General features: G+C 43.3%; 1 protein-coding gene across 1 annotated transcript in view; it reads right to left on the reverse strand.

Moving 5' to 3' along the window:
• Positions 1-12,329, reverse strand: part of ptprfa (protein tyrosine phosphatase receptor type Fa) — a 163,656-nt gene that overhangs the window by 138,687 nt on the left and 12,640 nt on the right. Inside the window, exons 3-5 of the mRNA XM_081606667.1 lie at positions 10,903-11,048; positions 9,659-9,800; positions 2,170-2,358 (exon numbers count right to left, since the gene is read on the reverse strand). Of these exons, the coding sequence (XP_081462793.1) occupies positions 2,170-2,358; positions 9,659-9,800; positions 10,903-11,048 (477 nt within the window). The remainder of the gene's footprint in view (positions 1-2,169; positions 2,359-9,658; positions 9,801-10,902; positions 11,049-12,329) is intronic.

Genomic DNA, 12,329 nt, shown 5'->3' on the forward strand with positions numbered 1-12,329 from the left:
CCGAGTCGGCTAAATGTCACTACATAGTGAAAGCTAAATAAAAATTAATAACTGGAGTTTTAACCCTCCTGTAGGGGTCGAGTGAACTTCTCCTGAGCTTTTTACAGTGTAGTTGGGTCGCCGGTTTAACAAATTTTGGGGGGCTTTGCGGACTGAAAAGCAGACGGATCATCCAGCTGGCTGATCATGACGTTTGTGCTGGTTTTGTGCGATTTGTGCAGCACGCACATGTTGCGCATGTGTATCATGTGCTCAGTGGCAGTTTCTGATATGGGCGACGTGGGCAACCCCACGGCATCATCGTGTGGGGGGTGGCATGCTGAAGTGACCATATCTATACTACAATAATAAATTCTGGACACTTTTTGTGAAATATTGTACTTTCTTTGGCACTATTTCAGATGGATGGTAGTAGGGAAATTTCCATTTAAAAAAATCTATTTTCTGCCAGCAATATCAAAAAAGCTACTAAAGACAGCCACAAAAAAATGTTTTTATCTGATGCAGCAGCCTAAATAACATCTAGGAAGGAAGTTTCAATGAAATGTTTATTTTGTCAAAAATGATCTAAAATTAGATTTAAAAAAAATAAAATAAAAACAGCAACAAGGAAACGATTGAAGATGGCCAAAAACGTATGCCTTTTATTGAAATCGGATGAAAATGACAAATTTGGAGAGTGGTTGGAAAATATTCAATTTTGTTTATTTTCAAATATCTTTTCCATCGGTCAAATTATCTTTGGAAGCATTTTTGTGGCCTAATGTTTATTTCCCAGACCCCTACAAAAAAATAGAGCTTGTTAAGGCCACACAGCAGGCTGGGCAAAATGGGTTTTGGGGCTTGGTTTCAACATATATTTTTCAATATGGTGTCCCAAACATGCCATGTCTGCTTTAGGATCAATATTGAAATTTGTTTTATTATTCAAAATTAAATGTTTTAAAGAATCTTCTTTTAAAAGTAAGTTTTTCTTACTGTTCTTGTTTTGAAATATGATTTATATATATGTTTATAGAATGTCATTACAAATAAGTGTCAAATTGATTTCATTTTTTGACTAACTGGCTTTCAAAAACCCCATATTTTTCTATTTAAAGGTGTGTTTGTGGCAAGGTACACCTACCCCTCAAAATCTCAAAAACCGTTAGACATAATGGACTGAAATCTTTTCTGCTCTTTCCTGGTAATACACTTAATAGAAAAATGCATTTAGAGTACTAAAAATCAAAAGAAAAAATATTGACTGCCGGTACCTGGTCAGCACCAGCTACAGTGAGAAAACAGTTAGGCCGAGTCAACTATCAACTTCAGCACAAAGGAACACAGAACAGATGTGGTCAACTTAAACCCTTATTTTGGAGTTCAGTCTCCCTTGCCTCCAGTTGGAGGGAGGAGGGCCAGGGTGGGGGTGGGGGGGGGGGGGGGTTGTAACATAACCACTATGTTTGTTTTCTTTTGACTAAACTAAATAAATTAAAAGATAAATATATCAGACTTATGGACAGTTTCTGTTGTTGGGGGAGGATTTTGCCGTTTTGGATTTTTAATTTTGGATTGGGACTTTGAACTTTGGGGAATATTTTCAGGACTTTGTTTGTTTTCTTTTTTTCTTTAGGATATGGGAATCAATTATTAAAACAAGCTGAAATTTTGGGAAATGTATTTATTTTTTGTGCTGACATCATTTGAGTGATTTAAATATAACTATATTAATCTTGAGGGATATTGGCAACTGATCTGCTATTTATCAGAATAACTATAATTATTTCTTTGTATTATGTTTTTTAATAAATCTATTGTTGCTAAAAATAAAAAAATACATATTAAGTGGTTGAATATTCATTTTCTTATTAAATAAATTTGTGTAACATAATTACCTCATGCCTGAGAAAGAAACCCCTTGATGAAATTGTGAGTTCTGCTTAAAGTCAAGCTGAATTTTACATGCTGATGCTCACATCAAATAATTCCGTAGACTTTAATTAAATCTGGTGTTGTAATCGTTCTGTCTCCTCTATATTACCATCAGCTGTGTTGTGAGAAAGGTAAGTCTAACCACAGAGCATTTTAAAATCACTAAGCACTTATCTAAGCTGCAGCTAAATCCCCTTTTTGATAAATTACAATTTGAAAATGTGCATGAATAAGTTGAAAAGACTGCTTCACCTGACCGCAGCTGTTTTATCCTCCCATTACTGCTGCTGATGTCCACAGGCAACATATCTTTAAACCAGAAAATCTCAGGGTCTGGGTTTCCACTGGCTGCACACAGCATCGTAGCTGTATTTGTTCGCTCCACAACCTTCAGCTGGGGTCCCATGTCTATGTTGGGGAAACCAGCAGGTATCTGGTCCTCTGTCAGAAAAACAAACAGATGACACAGGTTCTATCACCTAAACCATCATTCTTTTAGCAGTATGGTAACAGTGCATACTAGTGCATTGCAAGCAGGGGCGGGGGAAGAGATTATATATAGAGCTAATTTCAGAAATTACAATAAGGGACACCCATGTGTCGTCCTACTCTCTTGGGGTGGGACAGCCGCTGCAGTGATAAGACAATATTTTATGGCAGTGTTCGTTGTTAAAAGGGTTATCCATAAAGATAAATATATCAGACTTATGGACAGTTTCTGTTGTTGGGGGAGGATTTTGCCATTTTGGATTCGTTCTAGAGGTAGCTTAGAACTTTTAATTCATTGTAAAATTAAAATTGTGAAAGTTAAATCACCACATTTATTTAGTACACTTTCTTCAGTACCCCTGTGGAGCCCCCCTAGAACCGTCCGTTGGCTGCAGGTCTGTTTCTGGTGTATTTTTGCTTTGCATGGTTTTTCTTCATGGATTGGAAGTCAGGTTATAGAAACTGGTAAACCACATTAATAAAATGGAAGCTTAAAAGCGGAAATCCAAGCTGAGAAGACTCCAATCAACTCGTCAGCCTCTTCTATTACCACGCCCACGCGTGGGCAGAGCCACTCCAGCCAACCACCTCGCAACGAGCACCCAAACGCAGCCAATCACCACGCAGGAGTTCCTTAAAAAATGCCAACAAAGCCAAGCCCTTCAGCTTTCTCCGCTCAACTGCAGGGGTTCGCCGCAGCCGCAACAACTCAAGCCTCAGCTGCTTCTGCCGCTCAACCGGACGCCCGGTTTCTTCAGGCTCCATTTACTCTCTCCAGCGTCCGCCCCAATGCATCTCCTTGCTCTAATCGTGTTTATTTGCCTTTGCTCGCTCGACGTCTCCCTCCATTTCTCCTTTCCCGCGCAGGCGAGTCCTACATACCCATGCACGCGCACGTCTCCCCGAAACTCCGCTCCAGGGCCAGTACGTCAACCTGGTTTCATTGATCCTCTCATCTCCTGAGGTCAACCAGCGCGTTGCCTCCACAGCCAGCTTTACCACCGTCTTCAAGTCCAGCGATCCATGCCTTTCCAAGGATCTCTCTATTGGAGAGTTCCTCGCTACCTTCCGCGTCTACCGTGACGTTCTGTGCTCTGCCTTCCCTGACAGACAAATCGAGCTAGACGCCTACCTAGCCCTCAGAGCCGACCTTAACCTTAAGTACGGCGGCTCTCTGTTTTATCAGTATCACAAAGCTTTCGCCTCCAAGACTGCAACAGTTCTGTCCCAGTCGGGCGTCTGTCTAAACTGGTCGGTCTTCGACACGGACCTGCTCGTCATGCTCACCCAAGCTCCAACATGCCTCACCTGCTCAGCAGTCGGCTACAAATCCAGCAGTCGGCTACAAATCGCACCCCAAATCCACCTGTCCTCGCCGCGTCTCTACTAGAAAAGGACGTCGCTGACTCAGTCTCTCCTTTCCCGCTTCCTTTCTACCTCTATTGTCGTTCCAGAACTAGCCCGCCTCCTCCAATTGCATCCCGAGCCCTCTTTTTTGAATTTTCTAATTACAGGTCTCTCTCAAGGTTTCCGCATCGGCGTGCAGTCCCATCCCACTACTTTGCTCATCTGCCCGAACCTGCAGTCCGCGCGCAGTGAGCCGGATGCCGTCATGTTTGCTCCACAGAGAAATATCTCACGGTTACATGATCGGCCCTTTTAGCTCTCCCCCTTTTTCCACGTTCCGAATCAGCCCGCTGGGCGTCGCTACGCGCTAATACTCTGGAAAGAAGCATCTCATTCTCAACCTTTCGGCTCCCCACCACGGCCCATCTCCCAGCATTAACAGCCTTATTCCTAAACCCCCTTCCCTCATCACGTTATTTTTCTCATTAAAACTGCAGGACACGGCGCATGGCTGGCAAAAGCCGACATTACCGATGCCTTTAAAGTCATGCCAGTCAGTCCCTCCAATTGGCATTTGCTCGGAGCTCAGTGGAACCGTTCCCTTTATTTTGCGGTGAGACCCAGCTTGTTAAATAAGCTCTAGGAGGCTTTGTGCTGGATCCTCCTTAATGTCTCCAGGGTGCCCACGGTTCTTCACCTCCTCAACGACTTTCATTCTCCTTCCTCTTAGCTTTCTATAGTTTCCTAAGAATTAGCGAGTTCACATCTAAGACCGGCGCCTTCGACCCATCCAGAGATCTGTCCATCTCTGACCTTAAATTCTTTTCCGATCATTACCAGCTTTTTCTTAACCACTCCAAGGCTAAAGGCCCATGCACTATCTCTATTGCTCGCATCGACGGCCCGTTCTGCCCCTTCCTCTTCATGTTTAAATTTGCGTGCAAAAAGGCACAAGCTTAAAACTTCAAAACAGCTGTTTTATCAATCCCGAAGGATCATCGATGACCGCATCCTGGTTTGTTCGCCACCTCAGACAAGTTTTAGCTCTAGGCGGTTTTCCCCCCAGCCACTTCTCCGGTCACTCTTTTAGAATAGGAGCGGTCACATTGGCTGCCGTCCAGGGCATCCCCTCTGCTACCCTTCTCCAACTCGGCCGCTGGTCGTCTTCTGCCGTGTCCTCATATATCAGACCTGATCTCCCGGCAATACTCCAAGCTCAACGCTCCTTGTCAGCAGGTAATGGTCACAGCAAATGACTGGTGGTGGAGCGTTCAACCATTTAACCTTATTCTATGCAGGAGATCCAACCATGCCTCGCAGGCCCATCAGCTCTCTGGCTTTGACGCAGCCCTCCGCATCAGTTCCATTGCCCGCTCAAGACCTCTGACTGCCCAGAAACGCATGCCTGCCCAAAATTGCATCCCCTGTCGCGGGAGACCGCATCGCTCTAAGCTCTCGCATATTGATGAGAAAACGGACTGAAATATGACCAAAGAGGAAATTGTAAAGATATTTGTAACATTATCACGTTTCTTAGCCATGTAATACCTAAAACGGTGGGTTTCATTTCGCAAATTACTTGAAATAAATACGGTTTTTACACCTTTATTGACGCATATGAGTCTAACTTTTTTTTCAGTCCGTATCTGTTGTAAACGTTCTCCATAAATGGTTTGAAATTCTCTGCTTAGTCTTTTGATACCATAATAGCTTAAAAGCATTACAACAGAGACCCATTATGTAGAACATTTCATATCATGCTTAACTTTCTAGTCTGTTAATGTAGGAGGGAATGCATTTTAATTTATGAGCCTGAAAATATTTGCATCCGTCTTGTTGATATGAAACTTATAGCATTAGCTCAGAGAACAAGTGTCATTACGTAGAAAAGGTAAAATCCTTTCAGCTCTTTATTTCCCCCAATTAGCACAGGGATGCATTTTTTGGCAATATGGATTTCCAGCCTGCCACAATATGCATCCCCTCTCTATTCTACTCAAATATTATTATAGTGATATAAAACTTAAAACAGCAGTTCATGTTTCCTTTACTTTCCGTTTTCTGAAAATACAAACAACATCCATAGCAGCTTCAAAAGGGAGGTCCAGACTTCCCTCTCCCCAGCGACTTCTTCCAGCTCCTCCGGGGGAACCCCAAGGCGTTCCCAGGCCAGCCGAGAGACATAGTCCCTCCAGCGTGTCCTGGGTCTTTCCCGAGGCCTCCTCCCAGTGGGACGTGCCCGGAACACCTCACCAGGGAGGCGTCCAGGAGGCATCCTGACCAGATGCCCGAGCCTCAACTGGCTCCTCTCGACGTGGAGGAGCAGCGGCTCTACTCTGAGTCCCTCCCGGATGACCGAGCTTCTCTCTCTAAGGGAGAGCCCAGCCACCCTGCGGAGGAAACCCATTTCAGCTGCTTGTATCCGTGATCTTGTTCTTTCGGTCATGACCCAAAGCTCATGACCATAGATGAGGGTGGGAACGTAGATCGACCGGTAAATTGAGAGCTTCTCTTTTTGACTCAGCTCTCTCTTCACCACCATGGACCGGTACAGCGCCCGCTTCACAGTAGACGCTGCCCCAATCCGCCTGTCGATCTCCCGCTCCCTTCTTCCCTCATTCGTGAACAAGATCCCCAGATACTTAAATTCCTCCACTTGAGGCAGGACGACCCCCCTGACCCAGAGAAGACACTCTACCCTTTTCCGGCTCAAGACCATGGCCTCGGATTTGGAGGCACTGAGCCTCATCGCAGCTGAGTGTGAAGCGCCCGCGAACCGTTCCAGCGAGAGCTGCAGATCACAATCTGATGAAGAAGGGAGCGGGAGATCGACAGGTGGATTGGGGCAGCGTCTACTGTGAAGCGGGCGCTGTACCGGTCCATCGTGGTGAAGAGAGAGCTGAGTCAAAAAGAGAAGCTCTCAATTTACCGGTCGATCTACGTTCCCTCCCTCATCTATGGTCATGAGCTTTGGGTCATGACTGAAAGAACAAGAACACGGATACAAGCGGCTGAAATGGGTTTCCTCCGCAGGGTGGCTGGGCTCTCCCTTAGAGAGAGAAGCTCGGTCATCCAGGAGGGACTCAGAGTAGAGCCGCTGCTCCTCCACGTCGAGAGGAGCCAGTTGAGGTGGCTCGGGCATCTGGTCAGGATGCCTCCTGGACGCCTCCCTCTTGAGGTGTTCCGGGCACGTCCCACTGGGAGGAGGCCTCGGGAAAGACCCAGGACACGCTGGAGGGACGATGTCTCTCGGCTGGCCTGGGAACGCCTTGGGGTTCCCCCGGAGGAGCTGGAAGAAGTGGCTGGGGAGAGGGAAGTCTGGGCCTCCCTTCTGAAGCTGCTATGGATGTTTGTATTTTCAGAAAACGGAAAGTAAAGGAAATTTACACCCACCTCATGTCTGAATATCTCTATTATTCAAGTGTCACTAGTTTCACTAGCATTTAATGAATTAAGAGGAAAAAAAACATTTCCAACATATTCATATATTTAACTTGTCCCTGTACCTTTTCCTACACTTAACAGGTGAGTCAGTCAGCAGCAGCTCTAAACCCCTCTATCCCCTCACCCCTGTCCCAGTGAAAAAACTGAGCAACACTGTGTTAGATCACAAGTTAGTTAGCATCATTCCATTGAGTCTACAGGGACTTCTATGTCTTTGCTCTTTTTACAATTAGACAACAAAAACAATATATTTGTCACTGACAGAAATTCAACCAATCTTTATAAAATGATAATAAAAACAGTCTCCTGTCTGGACTTCAGCCAGTCCACACAGTTTTACCTTAAATTACAGATATCTGTTGCCATGTCCCTCTTGACCCATCCTCTCCTAAGTGAAATTAAAGCTGCAGTATGTCACTTTTATAATTTTTTTTTTTTTTACATATTTGTTAAAACTGTCATTATGTTGCGAAAGTATGGCACGAGAGATAATGTATGAAAAATGTATTTCCTCTGCTTTCTCCCAGTGCTATCTGGAAACAATCAATCAGAAGCAGGAGGCAGGTTTTAGCTAATTATAATCTCATGTGGCTGCTCATCCTTCCTCCTCCTTGCTCTGTGCTATGCTGCAGCTAGAACAGAACTAGCTACAGCAGCTCTGTGCTAGCTGAAAGTATGGTGAAAGTATTTTTTCAAGTGACGAAAAAATACTTTCATCACTTGTCTGAGAAGACATAAACACAGCCAGAGAGTCACAGAATAAATAGCATGATGAAAGTCGGGCTGCAGGGGTAAGAGGGGGGGAGCTTCACTCGAACAGCAGATTCTCGTCTGCCTCCTCCGTCAGCATGTTGGCGGGCTCGCTGAGCTATTCTAGCTACAGTATAGCATAAATGTTCTGAAATGTGAATGTTCAGTCTAGTTAGCATAGCTACCAATGATGGCAGATAAAGTTTTCCTGAAACGATAAGTTGTTTCTCCTCCATTAGCACAGCAGTGAATGAGGTTGATTAACAACACTAAGACCCGCCTCCTGGTTCTGATTGGTTGTTTTTGGCCAGAACATTGTAGTTCAGGGAAGAGGTGTAGGAGATTGATTTTTTTTCACAGATTATCTGTCTCATAATAAACTGTCACAACATGGTGAATATTGTCCTAGTATCAGCCTTTGGCCAAAAAAAAAGCAAGGCAGCTAGCTGCTTTCTTTGGTCCAAATTTGACGCCTTTTATGGGTCAAATAGACTCAAAAAAGTGTAACAGCAGATGTGCAGGGGGAGCCCAACTTAATTCATGTCTTCAGTCATCTTGGCTAGCTGTGAATATGCTATTAGCATTGACCTTTCAACCTCCTTTCTTCTTTTTTCTCGATGCAGCAGGTACAAAAACATGATCAAGAAACATGTTGAAGTTTGCCACTATTGTTTCGTCTCACACTGTAGGTTGTCATCTCTAATAGTTTTACATCGACCCACAGAGGAGACGAATAGTAAGCAACTCTTCAGCAGTGTGCATTAGCGTTATAGTTATATTTATATTTACATTATCGACATCATAACTGGATTACTTCAAACCTTAGGACTGTGGAACTTTCCTACTTTTATTTTTACCTCACTTTTCTTCACTTCCAAGTTGAATTAGGGCAAAATGCCCCCGTCCGACCTCAAGGGCATTAGCAGTATTCTACAACAACTTCAGTTTTTAGAAACAAAAACGGCTGGAGGTGAACTTTGAGATAAATGCTACCCGTGGAAATGAAACAACTCTTCCTCTAATCAATGGAGAGGTGGTATCAATCAGTGTGGCCGGCTCTGAGCCGAAACCCACCTTCAACTTCAACACCTGCTCCACCAAAGAAAAATAAACAAGCAGCTAGAACCAAAACGGCTCCACCGATCCCGCTCCCAAGGACAAAGCGACCAGCCCAAGCCTCAAAACATTCTGACTCTGTGGGAATCCCACTGAAAAACAGATTTTCTGCACTTCAGCTTGAGCCTCTGAGTGAAAACCCACCTTCAAACATCAACAATGAGGCTAAACCAACGCATCCACCGCACAAAGCTCCGAAGGACAAAGTGACCACAGGGAAAACGAAAGGTATGCCAAGAGTGCTTATTGTTGGAGATGAGACAGTAAATGGGATCAGCCACGTTTGCAATGCCAAGAAAACGAGAGTGATTTCTTTTCCTGGTGACACCCTCAACATGGTTTGTTCTCCCTGCTGCCCTCTGGGAAAAGATTCAGCAGCCTCAAATGCAGAACAACCAGATTCCACAACAGCTTCATCCCTCATGTCATAAGGATATATTTACATGAATACTTTTATAATTACTTATTTATTATTGGAGCTTTGTAACAAAATTTCCTTCAATTTGTACATTTTTAAATTTACAATTGTATATATATACATATATACACAATATGGTATTACTCATATGAAAGAATAGCCAGCAACAGATCTTACCCTCTAAGACAATAAGCTTGGCAGGTGCAGAGATCTCTCCAGCACTGTTGGTGGCTGTGCATTCATAGATGGCTTCATCACGGTTGGTTCTCAACGGCTGAATACGCAGCACTGAGCCTGACTTGTCATCAAACTCTTTGACCTGACCAGAGCAAAAATGGATCACTGTGAGATTTTTGACTCACTTTATTTCAATCAACCTACTAAAGATTTTTGACACTGATAGGAAATGTATACAAAACCCTGGCTTTGCAATCCCTTAATCCAGACATCCAAAAGTTTTTCGCAACCCAAGGTGCATAGATCTGATGAGTTGTCTTCTGATTTTTGATTCTCAATTAAAAAGCATTTGAATGACAGGTACAAAGATCAAAGATCCTGATCCTACTGGCCTCCGAGGTCATTATATCTCATTGTCATAGTGTTAGAATCTGGGGTGGTTTTGTTTTCTTTGTCGCTGCTGGTTGGGGTTTTTCTTTACCACCAGATGGAGTCCTTGAGGCGGTTTGTTGGAGGACGCCTTCCATGACGTCATCTTCACACCGGTGTTCAATTACCTCGTTGCCTGGAGCTTAAGAGAAGCAGACTGCCAGTACTTCGGCGCCTGAGTGTTAGCACCTGATGGTACCTCTGAGCCCCTCTGAGAAATCCCTGAGTTTTCTGTGTATAGCTTCCCAGCGATCTTCGAGCAATCCTTCTTTGTGGCCTCTCTTCTCCTCAGGTGTTACCTGTGAAACCGGACCTGGCTCGAGTTCCCCTTGTGACGCCTGTGAACCCATTCCAAGGACCAGATCTTTAACCTGTTAATTTTTTGTCTATTTGCAATAAAACTCATTTACTATACTCATACTCTCCTGTGTGGTGTTCTGCATGTGGGTTAAGCATCTTAAATCCATCACGACACATAGTGCATTTTTCAGATATGATAGGACATTTCCATCATGAATGTGCAACCAACAATTGTGTGATGTCATCATTTTGAAGTGGACTGAGGAATGTTCTAACACTTTGCGTAATCTATGCCACTAAGTATTAAACCAGTCTTTATAGCAAAACAGGATCCAACTTGGTATTAGTAAGGTGAATCTATTGAAATGGCTATGTATATGTGAAAGTATATGTAAGTATATAATTTTTTCACATAAGTATATGTGAAAAAATGCCTTCTTTAGACCAAAGCATCTTGTATTTTTTATCCTTATCAAAAATGTTTAGTCAGTCTCGGTTAACCAAGCATGTCATACCTCGAAGCGCGGAGAGTTGACTTTCTTCCCTTTTTTCATCCAGGTAATAAGAGGTTTAGGGTCACCTGTAGCCTGACAAATGAATGAAGCAACACCTCCATAGATCCCTGTCTGATCATCTGGGGACTTGATGAAATTGGGTATACCTACATGAAAGACAAACATCATCACAATGAGAACAAGAAATGTGGATCAGGAGATAGAAGTAGATAAAGATATTTGTATTTAGATAGATGCATCTATCTATGTCAGGGTTCGCACAGACATGCTAAAAATATTTTGAAAGAAAAGCAACTTGATCTCTGAAAAAGTTTTTTTCATACTCGCATCTCTTCAAACACAAAAAGATAGAAGTTGCTATCAATTAAAAAACTAAAAGACACAATTCAGTGTTCAAAAACAATGATACTAGAATGCATTAGAATTTATGATTTAAAAATATATTTTGTTTCTATGTATAAAGTTATTAAGCAGTTTTCCAGGCATGGAATGGTCAAGAATCTCCCTGGATGTGGGGGGAAGAGAAGAATTGATGACAGAAGTCTTCAACAGTTGGTGCGAATGGTGGAAAAAACACCACGTCAAACATCTAAAGACCTGAAGACCAATCTGGAGCCGCACACTAAACATCCGCTTTATGGGCGGAGCCCAAGAAAACAGTTCAAGCATTCTTTTTTAGACATAAAAAAGAATGCTTGAACTTTGCAAGAGAACCTGGACAAACCTCAAGCCTTCTGGGACAATGATTTATGGACAGATGAAACTAAAGTGGAGCTTTTTGGTGATGCACGCAAACAGTATGTTTACAGACGGCGCAATGAAGCTTTTAAAGAACAGCAGTAGTAACAGTCAAGCTTGGTGAAGGATCCGTAATACTGTGTGGCTGCTTTGCGGCATCTGGTACTGGAGGCCTTGACCGTATCACAGGCATCATGATATCAGAAGATTATCAAGCAATTCTTGAGCGAAATGTCTTGCCCAGTGTAAGGAAACTTGGTTTGAGGTGAAGATCCTGGGTCCTCCAGCAAGATAACAACCCAAAGCACACCTCCAAAAGTACATAGGCGTGGTTGAAAGGGAAAAAATGGACTGTTTTAAAATGGCCAGCAATGAGTCCTGATCTCAATCCAATTGAAAATCTTTGGGTGGAGCTGAATCTGCCATTGGAGAAAGGAACCCTGCAAATGTTCAACAGATTGAGCATATTGTAAAAGAAGTGTGGGAGAAAGTACCACCTGAGAAGTGGAAGAAGCTTACAGATGAATATAAGAAACGTTTGGAGGCTTGTCGTTGCTGCCAAAGGCTGTGCAACCACATATTAAGGAGAAGTGTCAATATTAGTGCACATACTGGTTTTCTGTTTTGTCCTTTGGAATTAGAATATCTATGTTGAAATAACAATTGTCTTGAATTACTTTGGACGTCCA

Source organism: Poecilia reticulata, chromosome 4, assembly GCF_904066995.2.
Source record: "Poecilia reticulata chromosome 4, P_reticulata-male-v2, whole genome shotgun sequence".
In the NCBI taxonomy this organism is placed as follows: Eukaryota; Metazoa; Chordata; class Actinopteri; order Cyprinodontiformes; family Poeciliidae; genus Poecilia; species Poecilia reticulata.